Source organism: Pyxicephalus adspersus, chromosome 5, assembly GCF_032062135.1.
Source record: "Pyxicephalus adspersus chromosome 5, UCB_Pads_2.0, whole genome shotgun sequence".
Taxonomy (NCBI): Eukaryota; Metazoa; Chordata; class Amphibia; order Anura; family Pyxicephalidae; genus Pyxicephalus; species Pyxicephalus adspersus.
Genome location: NC_092862.1, coordinates 129,615,432 through 129,639,670, shown reverse-complemented (window position 1 = coordinate 129,639,670; position 24,239 = coordinate 129,615,432). Strand labels below are relative to the sequence as shown.

General features: G+C 38.6%; 1 protein-coding gene across 2 annotated transcripts in view; it reads left to right on the top strand.

The window, feature by feature from the left end:
* The window catches only part of APBB1IP (amyloid beta precursor protein binding family B member 1 interacting protein), a 71,010-nt gene that overhangs the window by 42,341 nt on the left and 4,430 nt on the right, over positions 1-24,239 (top strand). For both annotated transcript variants that reach the window (XM_072412688.1, XM_072412689.1), the window contains exons 8-13: positions 8,589-8,663; positions 12,849-12,992; positions 17,264-17,374; positions 22,151-22,249; positions 22,929-23,031; positions 23,796-23,890. In XM_072412688.1, coding sequence (XP_072268789.1) covers positions 8,589-8,663; positions 12,849-12,992; positions 17,264-17,374; positions 22,151-22,249; positions 22,929-23,031; positions 23,796-23,890 — 627 coding nt within the window. The remainder of the gene's footprint in view (positions 1-8,588; positions 8,664-12,848; positions 12,993-17,263; positions 17,375-22,150; positions 22,250-22,928; positions 23,032-23,795; positions 23,891-24,239) is intronic.

Genomic DNA, 24,239 nt, shown 5'->3' with positions numbered 1-24,239 from the left:
GGCACCTTTAAGGAGGTCAGCAGCTATGTGAACCTGTTGCTACAAATGGCACGAGCATACAAATCTGAAACTTTATGAGCTACAGAAATCTAATTTAGGGACCGCCTACCTGGTGCTTTCAGCCCAAGCTACAGTTTAACTGAAATGGACCATAAAAAGTATTGACTACCGCAGGGAAACAGTAAATTAAACTGTCAAATAATTGCTAGTTGGACCATTAGAAATTAAGCCATCAAGTTAGTAACATGCAAATCATCAGAAAGTATTAGTTTTACATCTCCTGGGGTTATTTTCCTTGTGTTCCTAGTATTTGCCTTTATTTGTCATGCTAGGCTTCTTTCCAGTCTAATATAAACAGTAGTGGAGAGCATTGTAATGAGAGCATAGCTGCATAATTGCAACTGTCTAAATATTTTTCTTTATATGGCCGTTCCACATTGTTGTCCCTTACAGCTGATGTCTTCATCCGCAGCATAGCTTCTGCTTCAGCAAATTCATTTACCACCCAGAAGCCCTTGGCACATAGATTGAGTACAAGTCCTTCCTGGGAATATTAACTTACTAACTGTTTTATGGCGACACCTAAACAAGTAATTATTTTCATTTTTTGGTAGAGCTTTATGAAATGAGCAATAATTATAGCTACACAATTTTAGTTTGACTTCATGATTCACTGGTTTTCAGTCAGCATGGTTGGCTCAGTGGCTGGCACTCTCACCTTTGTGAGACAAAAAATGTCCTTTCGGCCAGGACACTAGTTGTACAAATTTGTATGTTATCACTGTATTTGTGTGGGTTTCCTCACAAATGCCAAAAACATTGGTTAAGTTAATTGGATTACATTCAAAATTGACCTTAGACTGTGTTAATGATATATGACTATGGTAGGGACATTATATTGTGAGCCCGTTTTGGGCAACAGTTAGTGATATGACTATGGACTTTGTAAAGTGATGTGTAATATGCTGGCGCTTTATAAATACAAGATAATAATAATAGTAGTTTTAAGCAGACTTTGTATAAGAAGTGTATTGGTAAAGACTCTACTCAATTGAAATTGAAGGCATAACCTTATGCTTCAGTTATCCTGCATGATCTACATACAATTTGTATTTAGAACAAAGAGATCTAAACAATAAGCAAAATTGTAAAAAGCAAAAATTAAAGGAAGTTCTAACCCAATTTATAAATATAGCCAAAAGTTTATCAGACATCCTACTTCAAAACATTGGGCACCAACATGAGTTTGGGCCACTTTGTGGCTCTAACAGCTTGCATTCTTCTGGGAAGACCTTCTGCAGAATATTGGTGTGTTATTTGTTTCTATTTAGCCCATTTTTGTCAGATTAGGTAATGATGCTGGATTAAAAAACCTTGCTTGTAATTTGTCCCAAAGACATTAGGTAGGGTTGAGGTCAATGGAGGTAGAAGCACTTGAGTTCCACCACAACAAATTTGTCATACCATGTTTTTATGGACATGGCTTTGTGCACAGGAACAGAAAAGGGCCTTTGGAAAACCCTTGCCACAGGGTTAGAAATGTGCAGCTATCTAATAGAAACACCTAAACTCAACAATTTGAAGGGCTGTCCTATAACTTTGTTTTATATAGTGTATAAAGGTATAGTGCATATGCAGGGACATTAACATGAAAATGATTTGTGAAATGAGAGCTTTCTACTGTTGTGTGTATGTAAACCACAAAGAGGGTGATGCCATTCAACATACTTATCGAATTAGGAAATCCAGAGTCTGGATGTGACGTTGTTGTATTTGTGGGAAGGGGCAGAAATGTTTCTTTTGTGGTATCCCTGAAAGGAAGCAAGAAGAAGAACCAAATAATTCCAAAAGCCAGTGGTCATTCAAACCTATATATAATCAACTCAAATCTAATATTTGAATAAAAATTTTAATAATAGATTTGGATAGAGATTATTTAAATTAAAAAAATACCAATATAAACTTCAAAACTGACACCTTTAAAAAATCATTAAAATGTTTTAGGCAGCTTAAACAGCAATTTTCAGCACAACATGCATGTGCATTATGAAAGGTGGCTAGACATCAAATAATGACCACCAAGTAGGACCTACCAGGATGTTCATATTAGGAAGATGATAATATAAAACAAGTACACCACTAGAATGCATTCTGCTTGCCATCTGGTTACAGATTGTTGGGAATACAGACCTAGGATCAAGTGAGGGTTCAAATGTTGATTTACATGGTCAAGCATCTGAATCCTCTTTTCCACAGCTGCAAGTCATTGAGGATCATGAAAGTGTAATTATGTAACTTGGAACAAGTAAAAGGAGAGCAACTGAGGTTACGCATGAAATGTACCATGTACCATAAAATTAAATTCTATGTGTTCTGGCTTTGTACTTTGCCCCCACTGGCCTGCAAACTTCTGCTTTTCCCCCACATCCTATAGACTGATTAAAGAATATATCATATTTTTAATATATATCATCATTTTCAAACTAAAGGAGCCACAGGGGAAGTGGACTTAAACTGGGAATGTAAGGATGCCCTATTCCAGGGTTTGGCAAACTCTGGCCTTTAGGCCAGATACGGCCTAGCCGGTCGTTTGTTCTGGCCTAACAAACTACCGGAGCCGGAGCCACCGGAGCTCCGGAGCCACATGCTGCTTTTGGGCCTCCGTGTTGTGGCTCTCTTTCTATTTACCATGGCCAGCGTTAACACTTCCGCTGCCGGGGTAAATAGGGAACATTTCCTCTCCTCCATATGCATTGTGGAGGAGAAGGATTTCTCTTCAGGGGGCATTCCTGGTGAAGGACCGAGCCATTAGGGCGGGACTCGAGAGAGAGTCCAGCCTAGTGTGCTCCTGTCTACCCCTGAAATGATCTAGTGGCCAAAAAAGTTTGCTGACCCAAGCAATGCCAGAAAAGATGCAGAAGTGCAGAAACGAATTAGTCATCTGTACTTGCAGGGAAAACACACTGTAGGGTTTCTTTACCAAACTGTGGCTGGATAAGTCACAGAAGTCCATGAAAGGCATATTTATTCTAGGTCAGCTACTACAAAATGAATCATATTTATTCATTTAAATCACTTTGACAGTTTTCCAATTCTCCGCTTGCGCTACAAAACAAATAGTCCATATGGCGTGGAGATTATGCAAAGTATGAGGACAGACAAATGAGCAGTGCTGACACAAACTCTTACATTTTCAGTTCACAAGTCTTGTGGCTGGATTACACAAGTTTAAGATAATCAGAAAGTCAATTTCTGGCAGAACAACCTAGCAGGGTCCTTAAATGGATAAAATATGCAAAGAGGTGCATGCATTGCAGAGATGTCCCACATGTCCCTTTTATTTTATCTAGACATACACTTAAACTTATACTATCATGCAGTTTATGCAGCTTTTAACAATATATGCATAACATATGCATTGTGTAAAAACAACACAGCCTAAACCAGTGCCTGTAAGGAATCCCTTACTGGGAAAAATACAAGGGCTTCCAATGTTGATCTCCTTCTGAGAATGCCTGGTTCTCTCTGGCTTCTAGATTTCCTTGGTCTGTGACCCAGCGTGTGGATTGGAATATCAGTCGGAACTTTTGGTTTACATTCCTGTCTCAGATCAGTTGCCTGAAAGTACTTTAAAGTGGACCTAAACGCGAGAAAAAAAGTCACCAGGAGGAGGTTCTGAATGAAAAGACACATGCAAAATCTCAACAATAAATCTGCTGCTACAGGTGGAGTATAATTTTAGCTCTACACTGCACAGCGCATGCACCATGTAGCGTAGCGCTCAGGGCTATATAGGTGCCAACTGCCAAGGAAAATGTAAGGCTAGGTACACACGTGCAATGGCTCAGGGCTGATATCGGACAATAATCTTGCGTGTGTACAGCGCTCGTTATTCATCGTCCGAATGGCCATCCTGGTGGATCCACAGACGATAGACGACGAACGATCGTAATGAAAGTGAAGGGGAGAGAGCGCAGTGGGGTGCCACTCCATCGTTCTACTCCCTCCCCTGTCCATGGAGCAGAACAGTACCATATGTACAGCACTCGTTCATGCATCGTGCAGTCATTGGAAAGGATTGTGAAAGATCAACAATGATTGCATGTGTGTACATAGCCTAACTCCTGTGCAGGCCATTCAATGGCTATGGACTTGAAGGTCTGCCATGGAGTCGGGGTGAAGACAGCACCTTCTGACGATGCAGTGATGATGGGATCCTGGACCCATCATTGCTGCAGCGCTTCTGCATGCAGGTAAGTCTGTGCTATATTTGGGAAATATTCTGTGCATACTTGCTGATTATGGCTGAAGCCCACCACCCACTGAGTATAAGTCCACTTAAACTACTAGATCAGCATGATAACCACAAAGCTAGCATTTACAGATTTTTTTTCCCAGAACAAGTTTTAATTTGCACAAAGATTTTAAAGGGTGCATAATAAATAACACCATCCTAATAAAGAAGTCATTTAAATTGTAGATTTGAAAGAGAGACATAGAGATCCCCAAGCTGCCTGACTTGTATAACCTCAAGCAGTGTTTGCACATGAAATAGCATAGCAAGTCCTCCTTCATTCACTAATTCATCCAACATCCATCAGCTTCAGGGTTAGGGTGGGGGAATATAAGAATTATACTTATAATTACAATTACATTTTAAATGTAGAATAATTTACCTCTCATGTCGTTTGCTGCTCCAGGGAGCTGAAAAAATTAGGTAAAATAAATATTTTCGTTTTCTATTTACTTCTACTTTTTTTTTTCCTTTAAAATATGTCACCAGACAGCAGCTTGTTAAGTTCGAGTGAATGAAACAAGTCAAGTTTATGTTATGTAACATATAAACTAATTTAGGCATTGTTTATATTTGGGACAAAGAATAACTCACAATGTATGAGTTTGTTTGCATGACCAGCTAATCATTTATTTCTCATCATTCACTCTGACACGGTCCATTAGTAAAATGTAAAGAGACATATACAATATCATTGTCACATACAGCCAATTATCCAAAATTCCGGTCGCATTTTTACTATTCAAACATGCAATGCCATGGGCAAGCTGCAAACCGTTTAATGTCTTTTTTGTGGATGGCGTATAAAATTCACTGGTCCAATATACAATATAGAGTGTCTATCCAGATACTATCAGCCAGTATATGACTTACATTCGGTCATTAGGACCATTAAGCGTCAATGTGACTTTAGTGACCCCCCAAGACCTTGTATGAAGCCTGGTACTGGCAACACCCATCAAATACTTGTCAGACTGGTATTTAGCTTGAGGATGGATCCCTTTGAGGATAGATCGTGTAGTTCACCATACTGTAGATGAAATCCCTCTTTCCAAACTGTAAGGGTAACCATCTCATCATGAACAGTAAGTAGTGAGGCAAATATTTTTTTTTTTAACTAAAATGTTGTACCAACGAGAACTAATATGTGTTAGTAATCCAAACACAAATAAATTCTTTCCCCCACCTGTTAGGGCGGGTTTCTCACCTCCTCTTTTGCAACCACTATTTATTGTACAGTGCTACGTAATATGTTGGTGTTATGTAAATAAATTTTATTAATAATACTAATAATATTATTTATTTTGGAACAAGGATTGGATTGACAATTAGCCAGTTATCCAAAATCGGGGAAAATCTTTTCTTTTAAAATCATAGACTTTCAATGACTCCATCAAGGCCCTACTATTGCAATGCATTATACATTTCATTTGCATTTCTTGCTTTTATTAGAAAGGTCAGCTCTATAAAATATTTGATCAAAAATTGAAATAAAATGACCAGGTATTCTACAGATCTTAAAAGGATAAACATATATTAAAGAAAATGCAAATCTTTACTACATTTTATGGTCTGGTCTACGCTTTAAGTATAGCTGCCATAGTAACAAACAAAATTATGAACTGTTCAGATACAGAGCAGTAATACATTTTTAACCTGTTTAATGGGTAAAGTCAGTTTTGTATTGTAGTGTATAGAAATAATAGAAATAATATATCCCTAATAGTATTATAACCCCTAAATGGCAGCTCTGTGGCTCAGAGGTTAGCACTCCAACCTTTGCAGTGCTAGGTCCCAGAGTCGAATCTCGGCCAGGGCACTATCTGCATGGAGTTTGCAGGTTCTCCCTGTGTTTATGTGGGTTTCTTCTTCCCACATTCTGAAAACATGCAGTTAGGTTATTGGCTTCCACCTAAAAAGAAAAAATTGAACTTAGACTGTATAAATGGCATATGACTATGGTAAGGACATTAGATTGAGACCCGCTTTGAGGGACATCTAGTGACATGGTTATGGACTTTGTACAGCACTGCATAATATGTTGGTGTTATATAAATACTGTGTAATAATAATAATAATACCTAAATGCTAGCTATCCATCCCTCTCTGTTCTTTCAAGGCAATAGCTTGTTACAAGTTCATAGTACCATTGCAATGCAGCTGATACCATGTTGATTATATTAATACATGTAATGGGAAGCCCTACTTAAACCATCTATTCAATGTGTATCCAATACTGCAGAAATAATGGTAGATCTGAAAGAAGTTAAACAATAACATAGCAATACCTAAGGTCAGCTAAAAGAATACCTTCAGCCAAGTAGCAAAGAGATATAATCTAAAACATAATTGTTGTACTGCATGTGTTACTAAAAAGTATTCTTATGAATGGGGCACTTACTGGCTTGATAATAATTCTGAATAGCACCCTAACACAGTGGTCCCCAAGCTTTTGGACTTCATGGACCACCAAATTTACGGACTCTGCACTGTGCATGCTCGGGGAGCAGTGGGTCATTGAAAGGGGAAGAAATTTCCCCCAGAGTGACGTCATGATGCCAGAACCCACCCACTGTGTCCGGAGACACAACCCACCCACGACACAACCCGCCCACTGCCCTGAGCCTACGATGCATACGGGAGACATGGCCCACGGCTCTGGCCAGTGCACCCCTTCAAGTGGGGTTCTTCTCCTGACCACCAGCACCAGCCAGAGCCACGGATCACCAAAATATTCTTGCGAACCACAGATTGGGGACCGCTGCCCTAACATACTGTTCCAGTGAAAGAATGGTGGACATGAGTTACAATGCACGGTAATGAACTACCATTTGTTGTGGTGGGATTGTAAGCAAGAGAGAGTTATGAACTTCTCACTCAATCCACACAATGGACATCCATGTTGTCACTCATTTGTGGCTGCAAAGATGTAAGCTAAGCCTTCCTTACAGCATTTTACTGGATTTCAGTAGGAGAATTCAGTAGAAAAGGAACACAATTAAATTTAGAAAAAAAAGGTTTATTTCCAATAAATGAAGACAGATGACAGTAATTATTGCATGTGGAATTTTTTTTCTTTGTATTTGTATCTGTTTTTTAATCCTCCTATGGCTGCAACAGAGCAGTTGTTCAATTCCAGTCACTTCATAGTGAGTCTTTCCTCATTGGGATCGCTTCCTTCATTTTACATATTAGGTCATGGAACAGGCTCAATGACAGCTGCAAATAATCAGCTTCATGTATGGAAAAGGAAATCGGTTCCTCTGTGCAGATGTACCATCATTTAGAAAATTGCAGTGGTATTAAATGTTGGGATGTTTACAAAGTGTCTTGTAATGATGAGGAAAATGAAAAATAAATTATATCCAAGCAAAGACTTAGGTGAAGACCAGGTAGACCTACAGAGAGTAAAAATAGACACAGACTAAGCTGGATTAACATAAATCATGAAAGGAACCAGTGGTTTCTATTCAACCCCATTGGTATTCTGTCCACATGGCCTGCTTCCACACTAACATATTATCCCTAGACTCAGAAAAGATATCAGACAATCCACTTATCATTTAAATATGGAGACACATTCTAGTGTACCCATACAGAGCCAATTCAGCTTCAGTCTGTTGGGTCAAGGATTGAAAGAATTGTCTTGGTCCATGAAAGCACTTCAATATCCCTTGAGCAAATTTTGCCTCCTACTCCAGTTACTCTTTTTTGGTTCTTGCATGTCTACCTAGCTTCTGCTTCAATAATGATTGTGGTGAAACATCACTTGCCCTAACTATTGCCTTTTTCTAGTCTTCGCTATAGCCTAAATGAACTGTATCCTGCTAGCTGTCAGCAGTAAGAAGATTCAAGCGCCATGTTTAACCACATCACATTCTACATAACAGCTCAAAAAGCACTTTTAATCACTCCTATTGTGATACACAAACTACTATTACTACTACTAAGACATACCTACATACCCTTAAAAGCACGTCAGTGCCTATTTATAATCTTTCCCCCCTCCCACCATAGGTCTCCTTTCTCCAACCCAACCTTAGTGACCAATCCAACAATATTATAATTTGTCAATGCGTGATCATCACAGGACAGTGATAAATGGGGCAGGCAAAAGATGGAAACTCAATATGATACTGGATGTTTGCCAAAAAGACAATTTTTTTTACGAGAAAAGAGTACATGTTATTTAATTTGTGCAACGCAAACATGTTTTTAGTTTTTGCAACTGTATGCTTTTTTTATCGTTCTATGATGCATTGATAAAAATAAATTTTTTGTGTTTTGCTTGCAGAACTTCTACATGGCCAGAAAAGGAAGTGCAGATACAAAGGACATGAATGAGAAGAGTAAAGTCGCCCTATTGGAGGTAAGGAAGGGTGTGCTGGGTAACACATAGAGAGGCATCATTCTAGATAAAGGAATGGAAAATACTGGGACTTTTAATAATATAATAATTTCCTTTTTTAAAAAGAATGTAGAAAACTTCTGCACTTGCAGGCATTTTCAGATTGGCTGCTGGTTTTATCACTTGAAGCATTGCCAGTTAACTACTTCTGCAATGTATAAAGGCAGTTCAGAGGCTGTTGGACTGACTCCTAGATTGTAAGCTCTTTGGGACAGGGTCTTCTCCTCCTGTGTCATTCTCAGTATCTGTCTGTCATTTGGAACCCCTATTTAACAGCGCTGAGTAATATGTTGGCGCTAAATAAGAACTGTTTGCTAATATTATTATTAATAATAATAATAATAAGAATTCCAAGTTCCAAGCCCATATTGTGTCAGGAAACCATTGCTAGGCACCATAAAACTCTAAGCAGGTTTGTGATTACATCTGCTCACAAGGGCTTTTCCATGTGTTGCTGGAAAAATGGAAATGCTTTTTAGTTGTTCATGTAAAAGAAAACAAAAGCAACAAAATATGCTGTTCAATCTACTTTACAGTATTAGGTTCACTTTATATCTGTAATTCTTGAAAAGATAGATGGTGCTACTTCCCCACTTCTTAGATTGTAAGCTCTTCTGGGTAGGATCCTCTCCTCCTCCTGTTTCACTGTTTGTATCTGTCTGTCATTTGCAACCCCTAAAGAATGTACAGCGCTGCATAATATGTTGGGGCTATATAAATCCTGTTTATTACTAATATTAAAACACTCAGTGTTTCAAAATAATCATCAAACAAATCCCCAGGTCTCAACAACTAAATGCTGCATTCAGCTTACCATAGACTACAATATAAGCTTCAAGTTCCCACTATATAAAGTATGACTGGTGCAAAAAAATGTAGATAATGATAAAGAACAGAGACAATAAATCCATTAGGTATTGACTGTGAGTCAAATGGTGGTTGGATCGTTATGAAAGGTCTCCGATGGATCTGCTAATACAGTATTTTTTTTCCCATCTTCTCATAATTATTACTTTATGGTCTTGACCTATCCAGGGGGTCTGCCAAGGACAACACATCGGCACCCACACACTATTGCCCACTGACACTGCCAGTAACATGTTCCCACACATAATAAAATGTTCTAAAAGCCTACTCCTTCTGCATTTTTACAACTGTTATCAGAGGGGGCAATCTGTAATTCTGCCTCCAACCTATAAGATGTAATATGAAGTTGAGTTACTGGGATGACACTAGATAATCAAGGGCCGGGCTGGCCACCCTTTTTAAAATAACCAAGTCAAAATGATCTACCAACAATACAAAGGTGGACATAATAACTCCTGTGCCCTGTAGAGTTTATTTTGAAAGACAGGGTTCGGCAATCTACTCACGGTGCCGTTGGGATCTACGGTTAGATCGCGATACACCTGTTGGGCACCCCTGACCTAGCAGGACATAAAACATTGGTCTGACTCTGATTAGGTTATAGGAATAATGCTTTGAATCTTCATTATTATTTTTTTTTAATAAAAAAATGTTTTGCAACATTTTTTTATGTTCTTGATTTAGCAATAGTAGTTCTGCAGAACTGGTCCAAAGGCCATAAATCATCTGCATAGCTCCATCTACTATAAGACAATGTAGAATGAACACCTTTATTTTTGGATTTGTGCTGAGTGGTAACGTGTTTGGTGGGGTTATTGTACTTTGTAAATTTCTTTTTCTGCTTTTTTTTTTTTTATTTTGATGCCCAAGGTGATTAAGTGGACCAAATATTATTACCCTGCTCATCAATATGCATGTACATCCTCTATTTTCATGTAATATAGATTTTTATTTTCAGAAAAGTACATTTTTTATTGAAAGGATAGTTCAGTTATCACATTGTTTGTCTGTTTACAACCAAAACAATTCTTCACTAGGCGGCTCTTCCACGTGAAAACTACACGGAGACTGTTTATGACAACAGATGCGGCTCTTTGAAATTTCCACATATGTCTTGTTTCCTAAATTAAGTTTGTGGATCTCGTCTGTTCTTGTTCCAAGTATTCTGTTTTCTATACAGCACAATGGCTGAAGCTGCATCCTCCTTCCACCATATGTGCAATCAGAGCCGTGCAGAACACAAGAAATGTTTGCAATTCATCCCAAGTTGAACAGTTAAAGACTTTTACAGTAAATCAAATAAAAACAGGCTGTGGAGTTTTACAGCATAGCTTTTTTATCATGTGGTGGATGTCAACTTGCATAAAGCAACAGCGCATTAAAAACTTCTTTCTATATAGTTTTGGTGGCTGAGAACAAATTATATGAGTGAGGATAAGTTGAGAGAACGGGCCTGATTTATTAAAGCTCTCCAAGGCTGGAGAGGATACACTTTAATCAGTGAAGCTGGGTGATCCAGCAAACCTAAAATGTATCTGGTCAAGGATTGAAAACATTTGCTGGCAAATAGCAAATTACGTTGAAGAAATCCATTCCAGGTTTGCTGGATCACCCAGGTTCACTGATAAAAGTGTATCCTATTTAATAAATCAGGCCCAATGCCTTGAAAAGATAAAATATCCAAATCAGAAGGTAGAAAAAGCATAAAAACAGGATAAAAAAAAACAAACAGGAGGTAGAGAGCACAAAAACTTAAAAAATACCTCAATAGAAAAGAAGGAAAAGAAAACAGGGTTATTTTTCTAATTTAGGCATTACTCAATGTCAGTAAGGATTAGAACGGTAATCCAAAAAAAATTGGTAAATTGTGCGACAGGATGTAGAGTTGGAGGACAAAATTAAAGATTATTAAATTATTACTTTCCTTAAGTGTAAGACCATTCAAGAACAATTTGTGTCAAATGAATTTAAAAGCAATCCTACAAGGACATCATTATCAGTAAAAGGACAAAAAGAATGCATGAATTGGAGTTTTAGTCCAAAGATAAAAAATGGAAAAATAGTGAGAATAGTGAGAAGTTATAGATACTAAAAAAAATAATGAATTACCAATTTAACAAAATTTGTTGTATATAGTATATTACCGGTATACCGGATTTTACTGTAGAGAAATAACATTCAGAATAATGAAGCACCAGTGCTGTGAGCCAAAAATGCATTCAACCAAAACATTACATATTCAGTTTGGTTTGGCAAGACTTGAATAATGCTGATGCTCAGCCAAAATTAAGGATGCAGGTCACCCCATAATGTCAAAATGCACCAATGATCAGGAGAAGAGCAGGAGACTCTGAAAACCATGTATGGATTGGAAGGACCTGCAACATACGGCGCATGACCCCATCCTTTCCTTGTCCAATTTCACATTTTGTATGTATGTGCAAAACCGGGAATTAGTTTCCAAGTTTGGGTGGCATGCTCTGAAAGCAATTTCTGACACCTCCCCCCAACAAACAAGTTTGGACTGATATGTATAGAAAAGCAATTTTTGTCACCATTTGTAATTTTTTATATTTCTTTTTTATTAAACCTATTTATATACGTATATTGTTTCACCAACAGTTTGTGCATTTGTTAACAGGGAATTTAATTGAATTTAGGGTAATGTGTTTAATAATGCAATTGTTAATTTAACACATACAATAAATACAATTACAACTGTATGTGTACTTGTATAGTTGCAGTAAAAGTTTGTTCCTTTGGGAATAAGGAATTTCATTCAAGAGTGGGGTGATGTGTTTAAAAAAACGTAACATCGCGTGCGTTACTAAATTGCACGAGACAAACTTTAAAAACTGTTTCTCAAAAAAATAACTTAAAATACACGATAGACATCACTGCCAGAGCACGAATAAATTGTTGAATGACTTTGAGCAGACCTCAAGGAGATTTTAACAGGTACAGCATCGCAGGGAGGGTTAGTTAGTAAAAATTTTGTGTTCTGCAGAGGTTTGGAATATTTAAAAACTTTTATATTTTGGAAGCTGGAGTTGGTTTTTTGGTAAAATAGGCCCGTGTTAACTTCAGGTACCCAGTAGGCTGCAGGGGTATTTAAAATAATTTCCCCCTCTTTAGCAAACGGATGTCCCAGAGCCACTCTTTTTTTTAAAAAATATTTTTTTCAAGCTTATTAGCTTTTTTAAGACAGACGTATACATTTCCCTGTATAGTTCTTAGAAGTTACATTATTTCTATATTATGTTTTTTGTTGATCTACAGCAAAGTTTCTGTGGAGCATCAGTTGTTGTGCCAGAACTTGAAGGGGCAATATTTCTGAAAGAAGATGGGAAGAAGTCCTGGAAAAAACGATATTTCCTTCTGCGTGCCTCTGGAATTTACTATGTACCTAAAGGGAAGACAAAGGTTAGTAATTCATTCTAAGTCTTGTTTCAGATCTGAGATGGAACCAGGCAGCTCTGTGCGGCTCCTGGCAGCTGGCACCTTGCAGGCAGAACTGATCCACTCTCTTCTGCACCTATTGATTTTCAATGGACTGCCATAGCAATTCAGGGCGTGAAGAAGTGGTATCTGCACTGCAACCTCACCACTAAAATGAACATAGCCTAAGAGTAGGTTCAGATCTGCTTCAAGATTGCACAATCCTGATCCGCTCACCGCGTCTGACACCATGACCTCCTGCACATTTGACCCTTTCATTTTGTATGGCACTGCCACAAGGAAGAGCAACATGTAGCATCTCCAAAAAGGCGGTGGTTCCCTGCCATGAGGAAGTGGTATTCGAACCCTAACCTCACCGCCAGTCTGAACATAGCCTACAGCCTGTATACATATTGCAATATTGAAAAATCAAAGTCTTTGCACATTTAATATCCATGTTGATGGCCTCAGGGCTTTTGTTGATGGCATCAGTTTGACATCAATTTCTGAGATCATGCAAGAATTGTTGGTGGAAAGCAAAGTTTTGTTTTTCAGTAGACTTTTATAGATCATAAAACTCTTCTGATTGGGACAGCAAAAACAGAGATGACTTTGAGCTTTCATAGAGCAAAGAACTCTTTGTATGTGGTGGTGCTTAGTGAGTTAGCTGCCAATCATCCATCACCACTTGCTGTGACATGGGGGAAGGTGATAAGTGGGTCATATGTTCCCCCAAACCCGGAAGTTCATCATATGTCATTTTGATTGCCCATGCAAACATTAAAGGGTTAGTTTTGGCAGCTGGAAGACTAAGGTCATATGTTCCCCCAAACCCGGAAGTTCATCATATGTCATTTTGATTGCCCATGCAAACATTAAAGGGTTAGTTTTGGCAGCTGGAAGACTAACATCAACCTGGTATCTTTTTTACCTTGCATGGGCAAAGCACAGGTTCACTTTATGAACATAATAATATAAATAGAATAATGTATACATATATATAGAATAACAATAACCCAAAATATGTGTTCACACAAAATAATCTATATTTTCATTTGAATAAACTCTCACTCTAGCCATATTTCAGATAAATCCTCTTATTATGTGATATTCGTCATCTCCTTGCATCAGTATGACAGACGGTGAAGCCATTACAAGCCGAATCAATGCATATAATATACTATTGATTAGTACCTTGCGGCCAACCAGATGCAGAAAAAGTATCCTAAATGTATTTCAGGAGAACAATAAAAAATGTAGTGTTGGGTCCGGCGCATTGTATTGGCTAATTTATACACGCATTAGGAGAATCATGTACATATTCACTGACTGATGGAAACGTCTCCAAGTGTAGATGTGTCACCTCTTTGTCACTGGAAACATTTTTAATAGCATGATTCGGCACAGCATGAAATGCTGCATCCAAACAGCTCCTGGGTGAACGTTATCTCGGGTTGTCATAGCAACCGTGCAGGAACAAAATGGGGGAGTTTATAACAAATGGCAGGGAGGAAGGTGCCACATAATAGCTTATCTATTCCTTTGGCGTAATTTACCATACAAAGAAAAAACAAAAAGCATTTGGTACGCCTGAGGGAACAACATTTTCAAATAAGAAAAAAAGAGTTGGAAACTGATTTTTTTCTTTACACAAAAAGAGTTTTTAAAATAAAATCCGTATGAAGTCCAGCTAGATAAATCCTTTGAATTTTAAGATGCAAGTGTTGCTTATAGGTACTGTTACGTTCTCATCTGTCAAACAGGACAAGAAATTTTATAGGTTTTCTGATTTTCCTAGCGGACATAGGTAACCATTGGTGAACACAAGGGGCCCATGTGTCTAAAGACAAAATAGCTGCAGGATTTTCCCAAACCTGAATGTAGCTGCTATTGTGTATCACAGTACAAGTATTTACATATGTCAGGTACCAGGTAGTCCATGCTGGGCCCACCAACACCTATGTTTATGTCAGGGAAAAGATAAGAAAAAGAAGAAAAAGATAAAACAAAATTTACCCATACATCTGAATAAAAAGTTTAGAATAAACCTCCAAGCCCCATCCATGCCATTGCCATTGGGCAATTCTAGGCAGGTGTCACATTTGGTCAATGAGGATATCGGTGGAATGGTTGTATTAGGAACTGAAGCCAAGACATTTACATTGTATTTGCATTGCATTCATAGTGTGAACTGTGGCATTACAAGGGGATGAACAGGGATTAAAATTATGTTTCTGGGGTCCCATATGGGGAGTATTGTGACCTCCTTAAGAGGTAATATCTACCTGGCACATCACTTAGCATGCATGGACATACTATAAAAGCATATCTAAACCCAATAAAAAATAGACAGTATAATGGAGCTTACCTCTACTTAGAACTGATGGCTTATTTTTTTGTTTTCCTGGTAATCTGATTAGTAACATATTTCCTCTCGTTGGGTAACAATGCTCACTCATTCTGTATTCATTGAGAACCAATGTTGTCACCATAGGACAGAAAAAGTATTACAGCAACAGCACACTACTACCTTTCCTTCTATAACTTGGGGGTGATGAAGATTCCAGTGTGGTAAATTCACTGTGATTTCAGTGTAGTGCAATGGAAGCAGAATAAGGAGAATTTTGCGCTAGCAGCAGCTTATACGTCCCAGCTTCTTCAAGAGATAGACAGCCTAAAGCACACAGTGTGCTTGAGTTCCTCCAGGACCTACAAGCCCTACCTGGATCACTAGGACCATTCCAATGGTCACTGACATGTTCCTGAGGGATCCAGCCACCCCCTAGGCTGAAAGTAGTCAAGTGCTGCGCCTTCCAAACATAGAGAGGTTGTATTTTTTCCATTCTCCAACAAGCCCCTACAAATGGACCTTCACCAGACGTCCCTGCAGTATCTCACTGGCTATCAGAGAAGGACATCCAAAGGTCCACACCATTGTTGAAGTGAAGCGAATGTACTCAGCAAATGTACTTAAAATACAACATGTGGTCCCCTTCTAATGCTTGGAAACCCGAGGCTGACTCTGCCCACCAGGCCATCTTCTCAGGTTGTGATTTCTTGTGGTTTATTATATATGGGGAGTTGGTATAATGTATGATATTGACCTTTATGAGGTTTCTCAATTCTTTTGCTTGCACTAAAGGGTGAATTAAAATAAATATATATAATGTACTTTTTATGCCAGCCTTTGCTTTATCAAAGGTAGGGGGCACAGTGCACTCATAAGTAGGGATGAGCAAGCAAAATGTTTAATTTCGATCATGTGGCGAATCCAGCCTTTCCTGTGGCGAATCAGTTGCTGTACCTATCAGCCCGGTGACCGTGGGAACTGAACTCATCTAGAGTTCATCTAGAGTTTGTCTGCAGTCACAGCTGATTAAAAGCACTCCTGTGCCTCCAATCAGCTGTGACTGCGGTTCCCACGGTCACCGGATTGTACTTATCAATGATAAGTACAACCTGGTGACCATGGGAACTGAACTCAGATGAACTCTCAATGGAGAAACTCCATTGAGAGTTCATCTGAAGTTCGCCCGCAGTCACAGCTGATTGGACGCACCCGCGTGCCTCCAATCAGCTGTGATTGTAGGTTCCCACGCTCCCCGGGCTGTACTTATCAACCCAGGGAGTGTGGGAACCTGCACCCTGGACTTCAATGGAATTTGCGAAATCAGTTTGACGAAATTTCGCTGACCCATTGGAAGTTCGGGGAAATTTTCGTGAGAATGTCAGAGGCATTCTTGCTCATCCCTAGTCATAAGGTCTGATGATTTAAATCTCCCCAAGACTGGAGAAGATAGACTATCATAAGTGAACTTGGGTAAATCAGTGAACATAGAATAGACTTATTATATAAAAAAATTTAAATTATTTGCTATGAGTTGGCAAACGTTTTCAATCCTGAACCAGATTTATTCCAAGTTTTATGGATCACTCAGGTTCTGCCATGATAGTCTATAATAAATCAGGCCCAATGTATCAGCACAGGACATAATTAAAACAATGTATTGCCTCAAGAACATGTTAAAATGTCTTCCTTGCCAAACTGTCTAAAGGAAGAACTGTGAGATTATTTCTTCCTTTTGTTACTTCGCCCTGGATGCATAAAAGCTGACTAGTTTCTGTTGGCAACAATAAAACATTTTTTTTTAAATACAGTTTAACCACAAAGCCAAGAAGTATGTAGCTTTCTCTAAATTCCAATTGTTGTATGTGCAATCCTCCTTCTCATCTATTCCCTTGTGTTTCCCTTGCAGACATCTCGTGATCTGGCCTGTTTTATACAGTTTGATAATGTCAATGTTTATTATGGCATGCAGTATAAAGTTAAATACAAAGCTCCGACGGACCACTGCTTTGTCCTGAAGGTATGTTGTGTGCATAAACATCACGCTTAATGAAAGTGCAGGAAACTGATTGCCTTTAATTACGCTGATTATTAAATAATTTTAGGTACTCTGTGATTTATTTGGATAATGATGTATGGTTTATTTTTATAGGGTACAGCTAGAATTCTCATCTAGGTCTCAGTTGTTTACCACAAAGAATTTCAAAATGTGTTGTAATGTGGGGGATATCCAGATTATGTTATGTAATGGGATGTGAAATAAAAGTGTGTTCTAGCTTTTATAGAATTACTTTTTCTTTACCTATTTGCCTCTAACTACCCATAAATGCTGCACTTCTGATTGTATAAATAACGTAATCATTATTATTGTTGTTATTATTAATAAACAGTATTCATATTGCACCAACATATTACGCAGCGCTGTACATTAAATAGGGGTTGCAAGTGACAGACAGATACAGACAGTGACACAGGAGGAGGAGAGGACCCTGCCGAGAAGAGCAGGGGTAGTAGCACACAATAGCTGGGGGGGATGTGGCATGGTGGGTGAGTAGTGAGGGCTTAGGACCGAAGAAGATGGGTAGGCAAGTTTTATGGGCTTTTTTAAATGTGCAGAAAGTAGGAGCAAGCCAAATAAAAAGAGGAAGACCATTCTAGAGTCAGGGCAGGTCTAGAAAAGTCCTGGAGCCATGCATGTGAAGAGGTTATGAGTAAGGAAGTCATTAGTAGGTCATTGGAGAAGCAAAGAGAGCGGCTAGGGGAGACTTTTTCTGATCAGATTAGAAAGGTATGCAGGACAAGAACTGTGGAGGGATTTGAAGGCAATGCACAGGAGCTTAATGTTGATTCAGCATTAATTAATCAATCAGGTTAACCTTTCTTTTGGAGGGGTGGGAAAAACAAAAATGTAAATCCTTCTGTGTGGATATGCAGGTATAGGTATGTTCATAATATGAAAGTTTGGGAGCCAATACTTTTCTTGAAATGTTCATTATTGTCCATTGCATTGTATATCAATGTGCATTGCATTAGGGAATGCTGCCAATGCACAATAATGGGCAAAAAAATTGGCAAGCAGCATTTTTTAGTGCGTTACTATGCATTGTGTTTTAGCATTTGAGTTGGCTTACTACGTTATGGTACATTCAATTAAATGGCACCCAACTGGTGCTATGGCATTGTATCATGGATTAATACATACTTTGCTGCAGCATATCAGAAGGGAGAGGTGTAAATAGGCCCTTAAACATTTTTCCAAAATGAGAATGTGGTTAGTTGGCCCTTTTAGATGGATAGTGTACATAGAGAAGTTCTTCCTTAAGTTCAATTCCCGTTCATCCCTACTGTAACATTTTCTTGGACAAATCTTGGACAGTGAACCATCTTGGCTATACAGCAAATTATGTTTTCTAGAAAACCATCTGCGTCCACTTATGGCTGCGTTGTTTTACGTGCGGCGGATTACTATAAGTTTGCATGTAACTTCCTATCTGACATGTGTTTGTAATAATTCTAATTAAACTGTAAATTCAAGCTTTATTCAAAGAGTCATTTCATTTATGAAATATCTAATCCAATTCTTTTATCTACACAATTCCTGAATACAGAAGGATACTTATTTAATTCTAGTTCTGCCATCTACTGGCAAAGGTATGCAGTTCAAATATTTTACCAACTGAACATGTAATGAGACCTGGTCATGATCAATGTGATGCAGAAAATTCGACTTTTATGCAAACAATGACACGTCGGGTACTCTGGTTTCCTCCCAAATCCCAAAAACACGCAGTTAGCCTAATAAGCTTCCCCCAAAATCGACCTTAGATTGTGGTTATGACATATGACTATGGTAGGGACATTGGATTGTGAGCCCCTTTGAGGGACAGCTAGTGACATGACTGTAAAGTTTGTACAGTGCTGCGTAATATGATGGTGCTATATAAATACTGTGTAATAATATCTTCTTTACAGATAGCCAAAAAGATCATCAGTGTCAGCGGTATTTGACCTGAGAGTCACAGTTTGCTCATTGCTCAGGGAACCCCTAACAACCTCTGAAGGATTACTAGTTGAGAAACACTGTTGCAGCATCTCTACCAAGAGGGCTTTTACAGAAAATTAGGACCTGAGCAAAAATGATACTTGGGGACCTTAAAGCGCAATATTCTAGTTCTCTGCACTCACTGTCATTATGCCAATTATAAGAAATGGGTCCTGGGCAATTGCCAGGGTTGCTCCCCCACAAAATCAGCCATGATTTCTACCTGTTCAAGCGCTTCTATCGACTGGTATTGGAACCTACAATCATACAAGAAATCCAAAAGAAGGGACTTTTAAGGCAGACATCATCAATCAGATTATACATTTGAATTAAAAAAAAAACATTTATTATAATAATATTCAAATACAAATAGTTAAAAAGCTCCTTGAAAGATCTCAAATTTTCCTCTCGATGCGTTTCACAGACATAGGTTGCTTCCTCAGGAGATTTGAGATCTGTTTGATCTTGATTTGGAATTGTAACTTAGACAAAGGAATGAGAAGGTACTGGTGACAGGCCATACTGGGTCCAACACTACAAAGGGTGGTCCATGTGCTCCCCCATAATCAGAAACTCTAGTCCATTAGCAAAACCTTTGGCAGTGCTTTGAGATGGTAGGGAATTGTGGTTGGGTATGTGTACCTATCTGGAGGGGTTGACTGTGCAGATATAGTTACTTTGCCTGGAATGGGCCTCATGCCTCTTTTTGTTTTATTATAAAAATCTATGTATTCTAAAATGAGTCCATCCAAAAAGAGGAACATCCATGGAAAAAAGTGGACGAAGGGAAGGAGGTGTATCAAAAAGAAGAATAAAGCTTTGTGTAAAAAGAAGAAACACTACACTATCTCTTTCATCTCCCGAATAACAGAAAAGCAGAACAGTTTCCATCTATTATTATACACAGTCAATGGCTAAACCAACAAAAATATTTATACTCTTCATAAGGAATATTGGCCTTCATTAAACTCATATTATTTTATAATCTTTCTTTATCCATGTATGAAGTGGAATACCAAGTAAACATATAGGCATGGGGCTATGCACACACTTATGGAAGAGGGTGACTGCACTGCATCCTGCAGATTTGTTCATGAACACTAATAAGTCATCACATCTTCTCACTTTTCCCTCTCCTCCTGCCAGGCTGTTTGATATCAGAAGATGATTACAGCAGCACAGCCGGATAATTTTTGCTTAGCCACAGTTGTAAATTACACTCTCATAGTATACCCAGTGGTGACATTACCTCCCTCTGCAGCTTAGAAGTCTCTTGGTGTCACCTACTTCTGGGGTATCTGGGACCTACTAATGACCTCCTCACTCATAACCTCATCACACGCACGGCTCCAAGACTTTTCTAGAGCTGCCCCAATTCCTTGAAATGGTCTTCCTCATCCTATTCGGCTTGCTCCTACTTTCTGCTCATTTAAAAGAGTTCTCAAAACCCATTTATTCAAACTTTCCTACCCGTCTTCTTCTGTCTTTTGAAACTCTCACTACTTCCCACCGCTACATATCCCCCTCCTATTGTATTCCCCCACCTACTAGATTGTATGCTCTTCGGGGCAGGGTCCTCTCCTCCTGTATCACTGTCTGTTTTAGTCTGTCATTTGCAACGCCTATTTAATGTACAGCGCTGCATAATATGTTGGCGATATATAAATCCTGTTTAATAATATTATTAATAATAATGATATATATTATAAATACAGACTATGTCGGAGATCAACAGCCTGATTGGAAGAAATCTAATGCTGAATTGCCAATGTTTTACCAGTAATTTCCATGGAATGGAATTAAATCTATAGAACTAGATTTGTACTACCTGAGTATAGTATATGCATGAATCTACTGCCATCTGTGGAAATAACTATGCATCTGTCTCATGAAAGGGGTTTGTTAGCTTTAGTATATACAGAGACTAGGAGAGGAAGAGGGTCTGTATTTTTGTATTTCCTTTATATGCTGAACTTATCCCTTTTAATATTATTATAATTAGTATTTATATAGCACCAATATATTACACAGCACTGTACAAAGTCCATAGTCATGTCACTAGCTGTCCCTCAGAGGAGCTCACAATCTAATGTCCCTACCATAGTCATATGTCCTATTACAGTCTAAGGTCAATATTGGGGGCAAGCCAACTGCATGTTTTTGGAATGTTGGAGGAAACGGGAGTACCCGGAGGAAACCAACGCAAACACAGGGAGAACCTGCAAACTCCATGCAGATAGTATCCTGGCCTGGTGGAGAATCTTCCAGGTCTATGTGTTCCAATGACAGTAATTGAGATTAAAACCTTGGACCTTGTACTGGAAAGGCCAGAGTGCTAACCTCTGAGCCACCGGGGTAGAAATAAATCCAAACATACAAAAAATTGCAAGCAGGCAGGTCGTTTATTGCAGAAGGGACAGAAAATGCAATAAAAATACCTTACCTGCCTGACCCCAGTTTTAAATACATTTACCTGTCCCCGTTCCGCCACAGGGGATGCCATCTTTTGCTTCTTTTCTGGCTTCCTTATCCTTGGTAATATTGATTGGCAGGGCCAGGATGATATAACATTCTCAAAGATACCTAGCCTATCCCAACATTATACACTGAGCTGCTGTTAAGGTGCAATGGGGGTGAAGTGTAAATAGTTTTAATTTTTTTTTAATTCTGAAGGCTTGGAATTTGTATGTTTAAAAATTATAAAGACTGTAAGGTATGTAAACACTAGAAACCATTCTTCTCTTATTTTTTCAGCATCCACAAATTCAGAAGGAATCACAGTATATTAAGTATCTGTGTTGTGAAGATCCATGGGTTCTACACCAGTGGGTTACTGGCATCAGGATTGCCAAGGTACGTGAAAGCAGCTGCTAACACCCGTAGGCATCCTAGGGTCACCCCACAGGTCTTCACCTACGCCCAAAGGACATACCTAGTACATGCTACAATACCCTTACTTATGTTCCTATTATTGCCACTCTTTAAGTCTTCTATTGCTTTGTTCAATGTAACATTATTACAATGTCCCAGATAAATTTGGAAAAAAATGCACTGTAGAGCTACTAACTTTTATAGAGTCCGTAATGTGTGGAAGGACAACGGAACTACCAAAAGCAGCATAAAATTATTCAGTTTATTTGGCATTGAAAGTCCCATTTATATTGAACATTTAAACCTTTTTTATTTATTGATTGACAGGTTTGTTAAAAAAGTGAGAATTTTTTTCTGTACTGGTGTGGCTTCAGTAATGTAAATTCTTCACTCTTTGGTATAGTCAGCCTACCATATTCCATAGTACATTGCTCACCTTACAGCTTTCCCAACAAACATTCACCCCATGTAACTTGTTGTCAGCAACTTCAAATCATAAGTTTGTAAAAAAAACATTATAATCATACACAGAATACATACTTGAATGACATGGCAAGATGGCCAAGTAGATATCCCCACTACACTAAAATATGCATTGTTGCAAGAGAATTGTAGCACATTATATTACAGTGGAATGTCTCTATGTCATTTTTTCTCGCAGTATGGAAAGATTTTGTATGACAACTACAAGTCTGCTGTCCATAAAGCAGGTCTGGCTTCTCGGTGGTCATCGCTCAGCAGTTCCTCAGCACCAAGTACAAAAGGTATCACCACTATTCTTTAGTGTTAACGACACCCAGCAGAGTCAAGAGATGTATAAAAAAAACATGGTAGTACCTCTTAAAGCCGAACCACATGGCGTTTCAAAAGTTCTAGAAACTAATTTCTATCAGGCTATTCTGGATTCTTGTACAGCAGGGATACCATTGATAAAATAGGAACATACACAAAGATGTGCTAAAAATGGCCATGTTTGTAGGAGGAGAGAACAGAGCCACAGGCTATGTTCACCCTGACCATGAAGTTGTAGTGGGGTTACCACTTACTCATGCCAGGGAACCGCTACTTCTACATGTAGCTTCGCCTTATGGCAACCCCATAGCAGTACCGCTCACTGCCGCCAGTTGTGAAATGTGCAGAATCTGGTTACTCTGGTTGCTCAATCCCAAGGTAGGAAGTATCAAGTTTCTGGGTGAAATCAATATTCAATGCATGGCTAGGAAGTAAAACCACTTACTTGTTTAAAACATTTTGACTTTTTTAAAATATTGGGGCTGGCTTATTAAAAAAAATATATACTCTACACTAGATCACTTTGCATTGAAAATCCAATGGAAAAAGTGCAAAGATGTTGGATGTTTGAAGTCAGCAGAGTTTCATCTCATTATCTAACCTAAGTGGTATAATTTACTAGGTATGTGAGCAGCCTATATACCTTTAATAAATTTACCCCAGTGTGCCAGTGTACCGTTGTTTTTTTACATTGCTATGTATGTGGACATTCTAATTTTATGTATTTTTATTTTAGGGGAATCTCAAGGGAATGGACATATACCCCAAAATGTAACCAATGTAAGTTCAAGCTTCTCAGATGCTTGGAAGCGTGGGGAGGCAGTTGGCAAGGTAGGTCACAATAAGCTGTTCTTCATTTATATTTGAAGATTATTCTGCTTGTATTTTGCCTTTCCTGCCCACAGAGTATTTGAATTTCTTGCTATGCAATGCAAAGGCAGGTTATGGCTCCTGGACAAGGAGAACAGGATGCCATACACCGTTTCCAGAATACAAGAAGCTGCAAAGATGCTCACATGTAATGCTGAGCCACCATAAATGTAAGAAGAGAAAATCAATATTGAAAGAGGTGGCCCAGGGACAGTCAGGCTGGAGAGAAAACGGCTGGATGATGTTGGTCATCCATCAGCCAGGAGCTGAGGTGGGTTCTACCAACCCAGTGCAACTCACTGAGATTCTT